This window comes from Tenrec ecaudatus, chromosome 6, assembly GCF_050624435.1.
Source record: "Tenrec ecaudatus isolate mTenEca1 chromosome 6, mTenEca1.hap1, whole genome shotgun sequence".
In the NCBI taxonomy this organism is placed as follows: Eukaryota; Metazoa; Chordata; class Mammalia; order Afrosoricida; family Tenrecidae; genus Tenrec; species Tenrec ecaudatus.
Genome location: NC_134535.1, coordinates 104179546 through 104198034, shown reverse-complemented (window position 1 = coordinate 104198034; position 18489 = coordinate 104179546). Strand labels below are relative to the sequence as shown.

At 39.0% G+C, this 18489-nt stretch overlaps 2 protein-coding genes across 11 annotated transcripts in view; one reads left to right on the top strand and one right to left on the bottom strand.

Annotated features, from left to right (window-relative positions):
- INTS13 (integrator complex subunit 13) overlaps positions 1-3013 on the bottom strand; it is a 36970-nt gene extending 33957 nt beyond the window's left edge. The window contains exons 1-2 of one of the 3 annotated variants that reach the window (XM_075551967.1): positions 2527-3013; positions 1418-1653 (exon numbers count right to left, since the gene is read on the bottom strand). In XM_075551967.1, coding sequence (XP_075408082.1) covers positions 1418-1642 — 225 coding nt within the window. In that variant the 5' untranslated portion in view covers positions 1643-1653; positions 2527-3013. The remainder of the gene's footprint in view (positions 1-1417; positions 1654-2526) is intronic. The other 2 variants (XM_075551964.1, XM_075551966.1) reach the window with 2 other exon arrangements.
- A 169-nt stretch (positions 3014-3182) lies between these two features.
- FGFR1OP2 (FGFR1 oncogene partner 2) overlaps positions 3183-18489 on the top strand; it is a 55366-nt gene continuing 40059 nt past the window's right edge. The window contains exons 1-7 of one of the 8 annotated variants that reach the window (XM_075551959.1): positions 3191-3310; positions 7044-7099; positions 8089-8237; positions 11023-11140; positions 12202-12344; positions 15339-15452; positions 17959-18072. In XM_075551959.1, the coding sequence (XP_075408074.1) occupies positions 8103-8237; positions 11023-11140; positions 12202-12344; positions 15339-15452; positions 17959-18072 (624 nt within the window). In that variant the 5' untranslated portion in view covers positions 3191-3310; positions 7044-7099; positions 8089-8102. Of the gene's footprint in view, positions 3673-7043; positions 7100-8088; positions 8238-11022; positions 11141-12201; positions 12345-15338; positions 15453-17958; positions 18073-18489 lie in introns of all 8 variants that reach the window. The other 7 variants (XM_075551958.1, XM_075551957.1, XM_075551960.1 and 4 more) reach the window with 7 other exon arrangements.

Sequence of the window (18489 nt, the reverse complement as noted above, 5' to 3'; positions counted from 1 at the left end):
CCGAGTTTCGGCACCAAAAAACACACAAAAAAAGAGAGATCACACTGGTTAGCTAAAGAAGTAACACTTTAAACCAAAGCCTGTGTCCTAAATTCCTTTAAGAATAGTATCCTCCTCACTTTATTTGCTAATCTATACGAAATGCACAAAATATGGGGCTCCACCCACTCCTGTTAGTTGACTCCAACTCACTATAACCCTACAGGGCAGAAAACGCTTTAAGAATCCCAGCTCCTAACCAAAACCATTGCCAATCAATCCAACTCCCAGAGACCCTGCAGGGCACTCACTGTACAGCCACCTCAGGGATTTCACAGACTAAAATCTTTACAGACACAGACTACCACATCTTTCTACAACCTAGCGGCTTCTAAGTAAAAGATGAGTACTTAACCACTGCGCCACAAGGACTACATCTGATGGCACATTAGACTCTGGTTCAACCCAGCCTCACTGTTACTACCCTACCTATGCCAGTCTTGGCTAGATCCCAGCCTACTGCTGCTGTCAATTACAGGTGTGCAGAAGAGAACTACCATTGGGTTTTTCAAACTGTGACCTTTCAGAAGCAGATCGCCAGGACCTTCTATCAAGGTGTCCTTGAGTGGGTTCAAACCACCTGTGCCACCCAGGAATTCTGGTGCCAGCCTAGATGGCTCCAAATGAAAACCAAAAGCCAACCATCCACCATGGTTATCCAAATGAGTAATTCAAGTTACAACTTTGGAGATCTTAAAGCTGAAGGGTGACTTTAATACTGAGAACTATTGATCTTCAATTTCCCTGATAATTGATAAAAAAAACAATTTCTACTTAACATTTCTAAGAGCATTTCTTGGTAATATGATCAAATACTGTCCCAGTTTATAATATATTCACTAAAACTACACATCCAGTCTACTTGGGTTCAAATTCTGTCTCTTGTCTTTACCTAGCAATGTAATGCATGTCATGTTTCCTATCATCTCCTTGCCTCAGTCTCTGCATCTCAACACGTGGAAGAAACACAAGGTCAATATCCAGCTGGTTTATGTCAGCACAAATTGATTGTAGCCAACATCTCTTCCGCTAGGGCTATTGACAGTTCCCAGTAGTCAATGCCTATTCCATACTGGTTGTGACATATTTTGACTACCTTACCAATTATAGTACATCCCAGAAAAGAGTAAATAAATATAAAGCACTTTGGAATATATCTGCACCTATAAGTGCTCAGTATTTGTTAGCTGTTATTACTGGTCCTAACATAATACATTAACTCCAAAGGGCAGTTCTACACAATATGTCTTTAAAGTATGAAATAAACCGTTGTAAGTCAAATCTGTAACAAATTCGTATTTAAAAAAAATTAATTTAACCTTTAAGTACATCCCCCCAAATCATGGTTTTGCTTATATTTCAGATTTAAAATACTCACCAGCTTTTTGAAAGGAAATATATCATACATTATTCTACAATACTCCATAGAAGATTCTACTGAGCAAGTCCACAGTGATTTGGAGATGGGGGCCAAAGGGATGATTCCTTGGGTCCTATTCTTCACCAACATATCAAACTCCACATGCTGTCTGCATGATTCTGCCATGTAAGGGCAGTGATCCACAACAAACACTGTTTTATGAGATTCAGAAAAAATCTTCATTTTGTTCTAACCTGTAAGAAGAGATGAGATAGACATTACGTGAATGTGTTTAAAAAAACATTTAGTATTTTAAATGATTTGCAATGAAGGTAGGTGTCTTTCCTCAGGATTTGGTAGGGAACAGGAATGATCCATGTTCAAAGAAACGCATCGGACAAAGAACAAGACTTAGGGGCGTCAAGAACAAAAGGTATCAAAATTCCAGAGAGGCTCGAACACGTTTTGCGCTGTCTCCCTGCTAGGCACAGGCAACGTTTGAGTCCATACATTTGACATTGCCTCTGAATAGACAGTAAGCTGTTAGGCAACCACATTTTTTAATCTAATCATACTTAGTTCCCTTTTATAACGCCAAGCGAACGACAAATACTCTCCAAAGTTCACTTGTGATTAAAGTGACGGAAACTAAGCCAAGCCAGCTTTTAGGTGCTTTTCTCCACAGAAAGGTTTCAAGACTTCTGAGAAAGGTTGGAAGGGAGGCGAACAGGAAAGAGAAGTGACAGCAAAAGCCCTCAACAGTTAACTCTACGTTAGCTGCGGGTCAGGTCTTCTTCAGTTGAAGGACCTAAGCCACGCCCTCCCCTTAATAGCAAAAGTTCTTGGCTACCATCTCGTAGCTAGGAAGGAGGAGCTTTTAAAACTTTAAAAACCGCAGAGGGTACTCCCTTGCTTCGCTAATAAAATCTGACACTGAATAGACAATTCACATCCTAAGAGCATATGGTAAGCAGCCGTCTCCAGCTATTTTCAACTCCGACATTCAAATGCATTTCCCCAACAAGCAAAATCTTCAGAAACCGTCCAGACACACTTTGCAGGGGCGGGGAAGCGCGGACGCAACAAGGTGAGCGGATAGGAGCACCTGGGGATCGAGGTTAGCTTACTTTCGAGGCTGGTCCTGCAATGAAAACGAAGAGGCTACGGACCGCAGTCCCTGCAGGAAGGCAGCTGGCAGCGTGGATACGGCCAGCGCACAATCACCAGTGCCTGGTACCGAAGACCGGGGGCTGTGTTTCCCCGCTCATCGCCTTGCACACCGTTCCTTCCCAGGCTTCCGAAATGCAGGCGCGCGCGCGTGCGCACGAACTCACAAACGCTCACACGCTCGGCATCGCGCGTGCGCACGGTGCGCCCCGTGAGCCCCGCCGAGCTCCCTTTCCCCCGGTGGGCCAGCCGCTCGGGTCGCTGACAGGAAGAGGGCGGAGCCGGGGTCGGGATAAAGCCTTCCGGCCCTCAAGGTTGTCTTCCTGCTAACTTTCCCAGCCACCCAGTGAGCAAAAGGACCTGGGTGGCCTGAACGCTCTAACTCCCCCACCTGGACCCCAAGAGGTTTTCCCCAGTCCTAGCACCCTCTCACTCCAGACGCAGGACCCTCCCACCCCGTCTCGCTGCCTCCGTGTCTCCGCCCAGGCTGGCTTCCCGAGACCTCGCGAGACTTTGCGAGAGGCCGCGCGAAGGGCTGGGAGTGGACAAGTGGGGAGGGACGTAGCAGGGACCCGCCCACCCCTCTTGCGCAAGTCGGCGAGACACAGCAAACAAATCCCTCGACTCGGCCCACCCCGGGAAGGAAATATCGCGAGGTCGGGGTGCTCACGGAGCGCTTCTCCGAGGAGCTATTCCCGGGGCGGTGTCGGGGCTCCGCTCGGGCCCCGGGCCGCTGCCTCTGAGGTAACTGCGCTCCTCGGTGGGCTTGCTGAAGGAGCTGGACAGGTGCGCGAGACCTCTGCGCTGCAGGTCTCCGTGGTAGCGGCAGCGAGTCCTCAGCTGGCACAGCTGGCGGCTGCGGGCATTGAAACCAGAGCAAGTGAGACGAATTCCGGGGAGGGAGCCGAAGCCTAGTCGGTCGCTTGCTCGCTCGGAGCGGCTCCGGGGCGTTACGCCGCGGAACTCCCTCCGCAGGTCCCCGCTTCTAGAAGCCGGATTTCCTCTCCCTGTCGGCAGCTTGGGGCTCCTCTTGCCGGAACTAAGGTGCAGCAAGAAAGTGTTGAATGGAATGGGAAACCTTGGCCCGATAAGCCTGTGAATGTCCTGTGCGTATCTCTTCTTTCCCTTTTTAAAATTTTTAAACCTGGGGGCTCACCATTTGCTGGGGAGGGCGAGTTGGGACTGCAGGAAAGAGGGGCTCGTTATAAATGACCGCTTTGTAGCGTTGGACGTGGATAAGTGTCCCCTCTTTCTACAAAATACCTTCCAAGTTTCTCGTGATTGGGTAACCCTAACCTCTTCTTGAAACTGCCCTCCAGGGACTGCTAGTCGTCATCTCCTTGTCTTCCTGCCATTCTCTGACAGTGGGACTAGTGTCCGTCCTGCGCCCGCACCAGAACCCCTGTCTGGTCGCTCACCTTGCACTATGCCTTCTTTGACCCTGTTCCTACCCTGCAGCCCACCCCACCATCCCTCATTTCTTTTAGCAGCACTACCATTCTGCGATGCAACTTTTTGGGTTGTTTGAATCTCTCCTGGGTTTAAACGCTTTCCGTATTATGTTGCTGGTGGACTCAAGCCCTAATTGTTACACATACCGCTGAGGGCCATTGTCACTTTGTTCCAGTCCGTTTTACAAATTTAACCCTTCTTGCGTCTGCATATCCAGCCTTTACCAGGTTTCTGTTGTTGCCCCAAACATGCCATGCACGGCGCTTGCACAGCTGTGCCATTGTAAACACTGCACCATCTCCGCTTTATCTTTCAAGACCCAATTCATAGCTTTTCTCTTCTCAGACTCCTAAGGTGACATTGATAACACTCGCTATGTGCCCTGTGAATCGTGGTAGCTATGCATCATTTATTAGGCTGCATTATTTGTTCATGTCCGATCCGTTTCCTGCCGATTGGAGCTTGGGGATGGAATCATATCTTATTTATCGTGGTAACTAAACCGAGACCAATACTTGGCACATGGCACACATTATTTAGATTTACATGGGTATACTTATTGAAAATGTAATAGTCGTGAGGAATTTACCTTGGGAATCCTTCCCTAAAACCCAACGGTCTTAGACTCTATTTCAATTCATATACGCCCACCCACCACCCAGGAATCGGTAGACTGCCCCAGTGGGGTTCCAAGACAGGAGTAGAAGCCTTGGCTTTCTGAACTGCTGACCTTGTGGGTAGCAGCCCAACATGTAACCATTACGCCTCCTTGGCCCCTTGGGAGTCCTCTGGCTCACTGCCATTGAGTGGATGCCCCCTCACAGCCCACCCTAGAGGACAGGGTAGAACTACCCCTGTGAGTTTCCGAGACCAACTCTTTCCAGGAGTAGAAAGCCCCATCTTTTTTGCGCAGTGACTGGTGGTTTCAAACTGCTGACCTGGCAGTTACCAACCCAGTGCATCACCACTACACCACCAGTGCCCCTTTGGGGAGAATTTTAGATCCAGAACTTTGGATAATGGCTTAGAAGCGCTGACATTTTTTGAATATGAAAAATGCTGTGCCCCAACATACAAATAACTTTAAGTATCCATATATTGAAATTATACTAAATGTCAAAAAATACTGTTTTAAAATGATTTTTATTTTATTACACTAGTTAATGCTCTATATATATTTTTAATTAATTTATTTATTTATTTTAACAATTTATTGGGGCTGATACAATTCTTTTCACAGTTCATACATATACATACATCAATTGTATAAAGCACATCTGTACAGTCTTTGCCCTAATCATTTTTTTTCTCTTTTCTTCTTTTACATTTTATTAGGGACTCATACAACTCTTACCACAATCCATACATATACATACATCAATTGTATAAATAATGCTCTATATTTGAAAGCTAGTGGGCATGTGTGGGGAAACAGTGCTTTAGGTTACAGGCAATGGTTGAATGTGCATTCCTGTCGTGTACATGCCAATGATTCCTCGGCCCTTAGATTAGAACTCCCTGGAGCAGGTTGTTAGCTCCTTCTCGAATTGTCGTACCTCTTTGAGCATACTCAAGTTTCTGTGCAGTTACACGGAGCCACAATTCTAAGAGAGTGTATATAAATTTTAAAATTCATTTTCCAGTGTCCTTCCAAAATTTTGTCTTCAACTTTAAAACTTTATTTTCTTTGTTAAGCTGCACATAGGTATATTGCACCATTTTCAAAGACTAACATTTTTCTGTGGCTTCAAATACCTACTATTTTACATTAGAAACACTGGCCTAAACAACCCAAGAAAACATTTTAAACTGAACTAGATTTTTGGCACTTAAAAGACACATCTATCAGTGGTCACAATATAGCTTATAGTTTCAGCTGTGTGATGCAAGATTTATGGATAGAGGGACAAGAAAAGTGACTTGAGTTTCTGTAAGTTTTTCTTAACCAAAATAAAAAATTAAGCAGCTGGCAGTTGCTGTCTTACGTGGGTCGTGGTTTCTCTTTCATCAGCAGCAGAATGTTCTCAGCCCTGTGCCAGAAATCTGACTGCTGTGGATTGTTAAGTGGGCGAGAATGCAGCTAGTGCAGAAAAAGCAAAGAACTCTGGTTTTTTGGGTTTAAAAAAATTTTGTAAATTGGACCGCACTGTAAGCAATAATGTAGGTAAATATACTGTGTGTCATGAAGACAGGCACTCTAAAGTTTAAACCCACTGCCATGGAGCTGATGCCAAAGCATGACGATAGGACAGAGGTTTTGAAAGGATTCTTTAGTATAGGGGTCTTTATCATTTAAAACTGGTCACTGTTCTCCCAGTGGCCCAAACAGGAGGGGAAAGTCAGAATGGACTTAAAAACAGCTAGTGGAGCGAATGCATATTAGCTCCTTACATGCTGTCAGGCTAGTTCAAACTCTTAGCGACCCTGTGTTTGACAGAAGGAAAAACAGGATCCAGTTCTGCGCCCATTGTTAACATCTGTGTTAACCCATCTCATTGAACATTGTCCTCTTTTTGCTGACCCCCTACTAAGTGTGATGTCCTTCTCCAAGGCCTAGCCCCCACCCGATAACATGTTGGAATCACCCGATGGCAGTGGGTTTGGGTTTGTTTTGGTTTGCTTTAGTTTTAAGGTAGGTGTGGTCCAAAGCCCCTCTGAGTGACAAAGTCCAGTCACTGGGGGGATATTCCAAACATTTAGAAATTACTTTCCATGAACTAGAGGAAAAGACCAGATTCTTTTCATGTTTGTATAAATAAATTTATGATGCCCTTGGAAGAATCCATTAGGATTCTGGGCCAGTTAATCTTGTCTACGTTCAGTGATTCTGGGAGCATAGGGTTTTTTGTTGTTGTTGTTGCTGTTTTTCAGTGCATAACTTGTCAAGTTACAGAGTATCAATTTTCTAAAGTCTAGATGTATAGGAGCCTCACTCCATTTTGGAAGCTGATTCTATTTATTAAGTTAGTAAATGTTAAAGGCAAAAGAAGACTTCTGACAGAAGTCCCAAATTTATCATTTACAGGTTGGGTCCTAGAACTATTAGAGTCCTGTTACTGGAGTTGTTCTGTTAAAACCAAGGTAAATAGAGTTGCTTACTTTCTCTTTTACAATTTGCACTGCTCTCAAATTGGCCTTTTATTCTTTCACAACAAAGTACTTTTTACTTTGCAACAATTTTTTTTTTCTATTTCTAAATTCTTTTTTTTTTACTAATTACAAGCCCTTGTACTTGTTTCTGCTTTAAAGACAACTGTAAACTTTCACTCTGAAGAGCCTGTTCTCTGATGTGGTCTATAAACAAGAAAGCTGTGTTGTTGTCCACCAGTAGGTCAGGGCTCTGTTGGGCACTAATGTCTCCTTTTGTGAAGCCACAGTAGTGGTGTGGCTGCGTGTTTGTTCGCTTGTGGTTCCTGTGGTCAGCCCTTCAACACCACCAGCAACTCTGAGAAAGACTGGACTTTCTAGTCCCGGAAGCAGTCACAGTCTAGATCACTATGAGTCAGCTTTGACTGAATGGCAGAGAATTTGGTTTTTTGGAATGTCTCCTTTGCAGCAGTATCTTTGGACAGATTTTGGATCGTTGTCCTGTGTTTTAGTCAGTATGGGACATTGGTGGTAATATTTACAAATACTCTTTTCTGTATTCTAAGATATAGGTCCTTTTGGTTGTTTTATCTACACAGCCAGAAATTGTATTCATTTCCAGCCTGCTTACTTCTTAAAGCTCTCTAGAGATACCTAAGCACCTATTGACTATTTTCTAACTGGATAATTCTACATCTTACTCTTTTCTGCTTAAATCCCCTATTTCAAATTAAAACCCATTTATAAAAACATTAAACCCATTTATAAAAACAGATTCTCTTTGCTTCAGCTCTTGAGTCTACCCCAGAGCACTATTTAAAACCTCTTTGTAAGTCTACTTTTTTCATCTTTATTTTGTTTGCCATTCTAAGTCTTTGTTTAACCATAAATGAAAAGCTTCTAATATTGCCTATGTTAATATGGAACTAATGTATTATGACATGTTGATTTCTTTTGAGTCTTGACTTTAATTTTAATCATAGGTAGCCCTTTAGAAATGAGTTGCACAATTGAGAAGGCACTTGCTGATGCTAAAGCTCTTGTTGAAAGACTGAGAGATCATGACGATGCAGCAGAATCTCTTATTGAGCAAACTACAGCACTCAACAAGCGAGTAGAAGCAATGAAACAGGTTTGGTTTTCTTGTTTATTCCATTTAATAATAGCAGTCAATGATACTGATACATATTTCTTGAATCATGAACTTCTGCTAAATTATTGTCTAGTTGTCTATCTTTTCAGTTTCTCTGAAATGTAAAAGTAGCTTATTTGTATATTTCAATTATACTTCAGGACATGGTTTTCTTATGTTCAGATGATACATGAAGGAACTTCAAAAAAGGTAGACGTGAAAGATAATGGAATTTTTCCACCAACTTTCTGAAGCTCCCTTGTCTGCATGTGTGTGTGGGTATTTAATCTATAAAATTGACTACTTATTTTCTTTAATAGACAGGCATTTGAGTTTAGAAAAAAATTAATTTGTTAGGACTGTTATAGTGGGTTAAGCATTGGGTTGCTAACTGAAAGGTTAGTGGTTCAGTCCAACCAGCTACTTTGTGGGAGAAAAATGAGGCAATTTTCTCCCATAGATTTACAGCCTTGGAAACCCTAAGGACCAAGTCTACTCTAGCTGATAGGCTCACTATGAGTTGGAATTGACTGGCCACCCGTAGGTTGCTTTTAAATATATTTAACAAAGGCCAGATCATACCTTTTTATAGGTGTTGACATTTTTCATATTTTTTCTATATAAAAATACTAAAACAGGTTTTTTTTAAGAAAAAATAATATCTGGCTTATACCTTGTGTAGCTGTTGTTGGATCCTCACTTGCTTCCTATTTTTAATATAATGCTGCCAAATGAAGAATTGAAAAAAAATTGAAGAGTGGTCACTTCTAACTATGCTTACTCACTATTGTGCTTTCCAACATGCAGTGGACTGTCAAGTTTAGCTGGCATTTTAAACCTGACTCCGCTGGTAAATTTTTCGATAGGAAGTTGTCAAGGATTTCCTTCACTTGAAGCCACAGTCATTGTCCATGAAAGCAGCTGTACAGTAATCAAGGAACGTATTGTACGTAAATCTGCTGCAGGGACCTCTGTGAAGTGTTGAAAAGCATTATTGTCACGTGGAGGGCCCTAGCCATCATGCTTTCCGCTGTCTCACATGCGTGTGAAAGTTGGACCGTGACTAGAGAAGACAGGAGAATTGAGGCATTTGAATTTTGGTATTGGTTAAGAGTTCAGACTGTACCTGCCAGAAGTCTAGCTAGAAAACCCTTTAGAAGCAAGGCTGCCAAGACTTGCTCTCACATACTTGAAGCATGTTATCAGGAGGGACGAGCTCCTGGGAAAGGGCATATTGGGCAAAGAAGACAGTCAGTGAAAATGGAAACACTTTCAGGAAGCTAAATTAGCACTGACTGCATCAGCAGACTCAAAGGTAGCAACTACTGTGAGAGGGTGCAAGACTGGACAGTTTCCATTCTGTCGTACATGGGTCGCTGTGAATCGGAACTGACCCAACAGCACCAACAATACGAGTCTTACAAAAACTCTGACATTAGGATGGGAATCAGTGGGAGAAAATTCACAGTTCACAGAGGTTCACAGTCAGCCAACTCTATTGCAACTCATTCATTTTGTAAAAGCACGCAATCCTGGGATACTGCTTTTTAAAAATGTGTTTATTTAAATTAAAAGATCATTTTATTGGGGGCTCTTACAGCTCTTATAACAATCCATACATCAATTGAATCAGGCATATTTGTACATATGTTGCCATCATTCTTTCCTAGACACTTACTTTCTATTGAGCTCTTCTTTTTTCCTAAACCCCCACCTCCCCTGCTACACTGCTTTCAGTGCATCTATTGGAATTCGAGTTTGGTGTATGAAGTAACAACCAGCCATGTTGTAATGCATGCATTACTAATGAACTTGTGAAGATAAATATACTTTTAAACTTATATTTCTACTTTGTTTTAAAGAGAAGACTATAACACTAAATAAATTTGCCCTTCTGTTGCAAATATTCTCTTTTAAGTTATCGATATGTAATCCATACTATAATATTCACCCATGTATGGAATTTTTTATTTACTAGATGCACAAGATTGTACAGCCATAATCACTATCTTGTTCTAGAATGTTTTCATCTTTGCCCTTCCTGTTTCTGTTTTCAGTCACTCTTTATTCCGCCTACCCATGATCCTTGGCAACCATTGATCTTTCATATAGAATTATCTGGCATTTTACACATAGCAGAATGTTTTTAAAGCTAATCCAAGCTGTAGCGTATGTTAGTATTCTTTGTTTTAAATGACTGAAGAACATTCCATTGCATGGATACACATTTTGTTTATCCATTGATTAGTTGATGAGTTTTTCCACCTTTTGATTTTCATGATTAATGTTTCTGAGAATATTCGTGTACAGAGTTTTTTTGAGAACAGGTTTCAGATCTCTTTGGTTTGTGCCTAGGAGTATAATTGCAGATTCTATAGTAGCTCTTGAGTTAAAATTTCTGAGGCACTTGCAGACTCTTTGGCAAAGCAGCTACAACCATTCCCACCAGGAGTGTGTAGGATTCCAGTTTCTCGTTAACCTTGTCACACGTGTTACTGTTTTTATCTTTAAGTATAGCCCTCTAGTAGTTGTCCATAAAAATCTCGTTGTATTGATCGACATTTTCCTAATGCCTGGTGCGGATAAGTATCCTCATGTGCTTTCTTGCCATTTGTGTATCTTTGAACAAATGTCTGTTCATATCATTTTCCCATCTTCTAATTGGGTGTTTTTTTAAATTGTTAAACTATGAGTTCTTTATATAATCTTGATGCTATACCTATTCAAGATACATAATTTATAAATATTTTTCTCCCCAAAAATGTTTTTGTAATCTTTGTAATAGTACCAGGAAGAAATTCAAGAACTTAATGAAGTCGCAAGACATCGGCCACGATCCACATTAGTTATGGGAATCCAGCAAGAAAACAGACAAATCAGAGAATTACAACAGGAAAACAAAGGCAAGCTATGTAATCACTGATTATAGTAAATCAAATGAAAACTCTAATCTGCAGTTTACAATTTATATGAGCAGACTCCTTTTTATTTTTTTTAATCATACAATTCTTAACACAAGTCACACATACATCCATTGTGTCAAGAACATATGTACATTTGTTGCCATCGTCATTCTCAAAACATTTGCCTTCTACATGAGCCCTTAATATCTGCGAGCAGACTCCTTTTTAAATGTCATATGAAATTTGCTGTATTTGGAAAGGGTCCTGGTGGCACTGTGGAATAAGCATTGAGTTACTAACTACAAGGTAGGCAGTCCAAACCCACCAGCCAGCCGCTCCTCAGAAGAAAGAAGAGGCGATCCTTTCCCATAAAGATTAGTCTCAGAAACCCTACATAGGATCACTCTGAGTTGGAATCAATTTGATGGCAGTAGGTTTGGCATATGTAGGCATCTGCCATGTTTGGAATCCGTGGATATTTTGAAAAACAGCCAGCTGTCAAAAGCTTTTGGCATTAATACGATTTCTAGTTTATATGCTTAAGCCATATTTATTGCTCTTTATTTTACCCTATATACCAGTCATCTTGGAGTCATCCTGTATTCCCATCCTCCGTATCCATTTCCCTAGTGTTTCCTATAGTTACCACATAAGTCCCATGGTGTCCCCAGCTTGGGTCTTCATATTTTCTTGCCTTGACGTTCCTATTTGTTCTCCCTGATTCCAGTCTCTGTTTTCTCACCACCCCATCTTCATCGTAAGCATCAGGTTGGTTTTTCAGAAATACATCTCATCAAGTGAGTCTTTCGTCTCAACTAATTGTCATCAAGTCAGTGCTGACTCATAGTGACCCTATAAAACAGGAAAGAATTATCCTGGGAGTTTCCAAGCCACTAACTCTTTACAGGAGTAGAAAGCCCCATTTTTCTCTGGTTTCTTACTCCTAGAGCCTCTAACTACCTTATTTATATGTTGCTTTTTAAAAGAAATTAAGTTTAATATAGAAGAAAATATTATTGTGCCTTTAACAAAAGTCTGGTACTGTTTGTTATTTGTGGTAGAATTGCGTACATCCCTGGAAGAACATCAGTCTGCTTTGGAACTTATAATGAGCAAGTATCGCGAACAGATGTTTAGATTGCTAATGGCAAGCAAAAAAGATGATCCAGGTATAATAATGAAGCTAAAAGAGCAACACTCTAAGGTAATCTGTTCGATAAATATAACTGGAATGGAAATGAGGCACAAGTGATTTAAGTTGTGTTCAGATTTTTTAAAGGTCACAGTTGCCTAGGAATGCTTTTTGCACAATTTGTTGAGTACTTTATCTTTTTAGTTGACCGTCTGCTTTTTCAGTCAGTTCTTTTTTGTGATATATCATTTTCTGTTTGACTCATTCTCTGTCATTGTTCACTAGTAGCTATCATATATATATATACAAACATGAACTTTATTTGGGAAATCTGGGTAAGTTTGTTCAATTCAGAATTATTTTTGTAATGTTACATGCTTTTAAGAGAGAGAGATTTTAGTTTGTATTTTGATATCTTGGTAAAAATAAAAATACTGAAAATTTCATAAAAATCTGAAAGGAGCTAATGGTCATTCGTTTTAAATATAGCTTTTCTGGATGAAGCTAATTCATTCAAACTCTAAATGATTCTGTTTATAATGGAAAGGTCATAGAGTTGGGAAGCAGAAAAAGAGCCAGTATATTAGACCTTTGCTCTCTTTGCTTGTATTGACTACTTGTTAACATTGCCTTGAGACCATGCTCAAGTAGTGAAAAATGAGTACTTTTCCTACTGTGGTTGACCTCTGTGCCTTCCCTGGGTATACTGTTAAGTGCTGAACAACACGGGGGTTAAGAACATTGACCGTCTGCAGAGTAGACAATCCTCATACACCTTTTGACTCCTCAGAACCTAACTACTAATAGCCTATGGTTCCCTGAAAGCTTGATCCGCACACACACAAACAGTCATAGGTATTATATATATGTAGTATATCTTGCACTTACACAAAAGCTCCCTTTTCAGAACAGTTCACAAAGGAATTGTGCTAGTGGTGTAGCTGCAGCAATGGCTTTCCCAGCTTTCTTTTCATTGTTTCACAATGGTTCTTATGCTGTATCAAGTTACCTTGAAATGGTGGACATCTGCAGCTGCAGATCTCAGTCTACAGAACATATTAGGGAATTCTGCTTCTCCATGGAATGCCATGCGTTTTCTCTGCCTCTGGAAGCACTTTCAGTATCATTAGTGGCATTTCATAGCGGTCCCAGGGTGTTTTTTAAGGTTTACAATATTATAATAAGCGTGATGGGGAATAGTTGAGGGCCATGAGAAATTGTTTTTTAATGTTATGCACGATTTACTGGTAAACTGCCCAGGTAAATAGGATCAGGTTTAGGCAGCGTTTAAAAAAGCAAAACAATTATCAGTGGGCCTGAGCAGTTCACATCGGGTTGTTCAATGGCCGACAACTACATGTCCTTGTATTTGCTGGCAACTGCTGTGAAAACAGATATGACAGTCCTCTCCTATGTTTTCTTTTACACTAAAATTTAACTGCTGGTGTGAAATAAAAATATTAGGATAGATTTTGATGATTGCTATTATCTGTAATAGCTAGTGTTGAGCTAGTTAGTTACAACTAATAACTAAGAAATTGTCATTGGTTTAAAGTATATTGTTATCTTTCTTGATTATCCAAATGTATTTCAGATTCTGTTAAATATTTTCTCTATTGTGGTGCTATTAGATGCTTTAAAATTAATTATTAATTTAATTAGAATTAATAGGTTGTAAATTAAATTGATCTTTAAATGATCTCCCAATATTAAGAAAACTATTAAAAAAAGAAAACTATTAACATGCACATTTTGTGTTCAAGCAAAAATAATAAGTAAATCTGCATTTCATATTGTATAACTAACACTATTAAACACCCAACCTAAAGGAAACCCTTGGGTGTTTAAGTGGCAAAACTTTTAAACATAAGATACATCTGTTGTTAATGAGATCATTGTAAAAGCATTTAAGTTTAAATGTACAGTGTTTTTTAAAGTGTAAAGATGAATTGATGTAAAATTATTAAGATAATTTTAATACTGATAAATTCCAAAAGAACCTTATAGTAAGAACCTAAGGAATAATTTTAAGATATGAAGGGGAAAATACTCTGGTTTTTGAAAAACAAAACAACTTTTAGATTAAGGTTCTACTGCTTGCTGACCCTATCTGATAGCAGCCTGACAGCACAAATGTTTTCTTAAACATATTACAAGGTTTTAACATTCACCAGAACTGTATTATGTATTAGCAAAGTTGTACATTTTCTAAAGTAGCTGTAAGCCATCTATTTTCCTTACATAGATTGAACTCTTCATCTAAGTACTGATCCTTGCCATCTGTAAAATGGCTATTGAATTACATGTTATTAATTGCAACTAATACTTACTGATGTTTGTGATTTTGATTTTTCCCAAAAAGGAGCCACTTCGCCTCAGTTAAATAAAACACTTGCCCTGGCTTGGTTATTATGGGTAATAATAGGATAAATGAGTGAATATGTTGCATTACCATGCTTTAGGAGCTCACAGTGTAATGCAAGATATGGTTACAAGTACAGCCTCAACTAAGGAAGGATGTGCTGAATTCTAAAATAGGATGGGAATTGTGCTACTGAAATGGAGGAAGCAAGATTGCTTCTCATGAGAAGGCTAAGAAAATGTCAAAAGAAGAAAAGGCATTTAAATGCAGCCTTAAATTAGTTATTGAGGTGTCAATAAGCAGAAGTAGTTGAAAAGTAAGATTGTAGATATTTAAGAACGTGTGTAGGAACTTGGTTAGTGTTCTGACCTGCCTGAACACAAAACTGATTTGGTAGCACAGGTAGCAATTTTCAGATAGCATTTTGGAGTATGAGACTGTTTGTAAAACACAGTGAGAAGGATTTTTGCCCTCACCTGGAAGTTTTTTAGTACACTTAAAAGTCGAAGTTTGAGAAAAACCCAATGTCCTGCAATGCCTATTATTTCATATTTTTTGTGCACCTTTTTAATTAGATGCCTTTTTGGAAATGTTAAAAAAACAAACATTTCATACAATTGGCTAACACGCATGAACTAACACTCATTCAGTTTTTGAATTACGGATAATGTCCGTATTAACATTATGATGACTCTGTACTACAGATTGACATGGTACATCGTAACCTCTCCGAAGGACTCTTCCTTGATGCATCTCGGCACATCCTTGAAGCCCCTCAACATGGACTGGAATGGAGGCACTTGGAAGCAAATCAGAATGTACACAAAATAAAACAGTCAACTTTGGGGGAGTGGGTGGAAGGGGGATCCATTTTAACAAAGTTCTTTTACATTGATTTCCCCCCCTCTGGTCAGATGAGGGAATAAATTCAATTCAAAGAATGTTGTGCTTATCAAAACCTAACCAAAAATATTCTGTGTAGAGACTTTAAGTCTATCAATTAGTTCTGTTTATTGTTTTTTAGACAACCTGTAAGATAAATTGCAGATTTGAAAGATGGTTCAGCCCAGCTTTTCATTCATTTGCCCTTGTTGGCTGTTACTATTGAAAATTTAGTCATCTCTACAATTTAAACAAATAGTTAGCTCTTTCTGTGACATCAGAGCTATATACTTGGCAATAATTTTTTACCAACTTTATTTAAAACTTTTATTATTTGAACTGTTAACTGAAAACTTTCAAGTCAGATGTTTTAACAACTGTTAGTTAATACAGGAGAAAGATAATGCTGGCTGCCCAGAAAGCTTATGTCTCGAAAACCCTTCATGGGGTCTATGAGTCAAAGTCAGCCTGATGGCAGTGGACTTGACCTTTGTTATTTTTTTTTTTTACTTTTGTTATTTTTTTCCCCTCTTTTTTTGGTTAACTTTAATGAATGAGCTCACAAATAAAATGCTTTTGTTTAGGTGGTTGGTTAAGTATAGTAGTGCTCTTTCTTTTGTATCAGTTTTTTCCTCCTTAGTTGAAACAGGTCTTTTAGATAAGAAAGAACTAAACTTGGACAAAGTTAAAAGTGAAAGGCATTTCAAGACAGGTCAGGGGGTTTGCTGCTGGCACTTCTCTGGGTCACAACAGTCTTTAGACCTGTGATAATCGTCTCAGAAGGATACGGTCATAGATGAACCATTAGCCATTCCACTTAGAAGGGGTACGGTTTGTTTGGGTTTCCTTTTTCCTCGATTACAATGATTTTGCTATCAAAACCAATCTTGTTTTCCTCCATGTTGAAGGCAAAGAATAGGCATCCTGTATAATCTCTTACATAAAATTGGTGCCTTAGATTTAATGGAGAACACTGATAGTATTAAACAATTTAGTCACTAACCCAATTCAATATGCTACTGCATTTAAAAAAACAAATTTATATATCAGGGTTCTTTTACAGCAGAAAAGATATTTTTAAAACCATTGAATATGTCTTTTGATATAATTCTTGATATCCAAATCTATAGTGATGGAAATTACTCACCCTCCGTGCTGTCCATGAAGCCGTTAGCCACATATAGATATTGAGCTAATGTAGCAATATAGTTCATGGAACTGAGAGCCTGAATTGTTAAGTTTTAAAACTTACATTTTATTTTAGTTCAATTTAAACAGCACTGCTACTATTGGACAGTGAAGACCAAGTACTTTATTGTTCCTTTTCCCGGCTTCAGCCTGTGGACTGCCATTTTTGTTAACTAAGAAGATTGTAAATGTGTAAAATGTATAAATGGTTTCCTAAAGACACTCAGAATTTTCCTCCTCATGTCTTGCATAATTATTAATTTAATGCTTTTTTGGGTCCTGTTAAAACCTTTTTTAGAAATAGTAAATATAGCTAAGAGACTTGATGTTTACAATGGGAGCTATTGATTTTATATTGATGTTTTGGCCTTAATGTGAGGAAGCTTCAAAAATTTTATGGGAAAATGGAATTAAAGTTTCTGAAAATTTTCCACAAACTTTCTGAGGACCGTCGTATACTATCCCTTGCCAATAGATAATGCTCTGTAAAAGCTATTTATGGAGAAAATAAGCCTCAACTTTGTTGATTTTAAACTTTTTTTTGTCTGTCTCTTCCTTGGGGACGTATCTTAACAGACTTAGTTGCCTGGCAGAGTGCCTGGCCATTGCAGATGTGCAAAAAAGATTGAGGGAAATGACATTGGAAAAAATTTGTGCTGTATATAGTAATGTAGATGTCTATTCTTGGAATACATTTAGAATTGTGTATGAAAAGGCCATTTAATATTTTAATACTTAAAAGAATTTTATTTAATTGATATAATATGTATTATGTACCAAACACTAAATAGGCAGATATGAAGATGATACAGTTTTTGCTCTCAAAGAGGATTTTAAACTTGAAAATTATGGATTGGATTCAGATTCACTTATAGATAATTCAGAAAAGATTTCTAAGTTATGAAAACTTCAGGGAGGGAAAGAGACTGTCAACAACAATATCTTTAACATGACCTTGACCACTAGTAAATATAAATGTTGAAAGAAAAGGTTGCTGATCACCTGCGATGAAAGGAATGTAAATCAAGGAAAGTGCTTTTCTTGTTAGTGGACTTTTTTTTTCAATACCCTTAATTCTAATCCTGTCACAAATCTGAGTTCAAAAGCACATTTAAGTTCAACTGACTTTCATGTGAAAACTTGTAAGAGTATTACAATGATTTTAATTGACACACAGTTTGTTTTTTTAAGATCAAAAAGTATTTCACTGATTTGCAACTCCCACCCACGCCCATTTTTGTTTTTTTCTTTCAGGAATTACAAGCACATGTTGACCAAATAACTGAAATGGCCGCAGTAATGAGGAAAGCCATTGAAATTGATGAGCAACAGGGTTGCAAAGAACAGGAACGAATATTCCAACTTGAAGTAAGTTTTAAAATGCAAACATAGTTGAAAACAATCTATACCCCCCCCAAGAAATAGATCCCAGTTTTACAGAAATACAAATTGGGATAACAGTACTGCTATTTGACTTTACCTCGGTGCTCGATTATATGGATATATAATGTAAGACAATTTATTTAGTAATGAAAGATTTTAAGAATAGAACTAATTTATAATACAGTATTTACGAATTGAGTGCTGAAGAAAGTTGGGCTTTTCTACTCCCATAGACTTATTCTCAAGGACTTTGGGCCTCTACTTAAGGCCTTCCTCAACACAAGAACACTTCGTTCTAATAACCTGGCACTCTTTGGTACGCACCTTCCTGACACAATCACTAAAGACAAAATGGGTGCATAAGCAAATGTGTTGAAGAAAATGGGTGGTGCCCAGCTATCA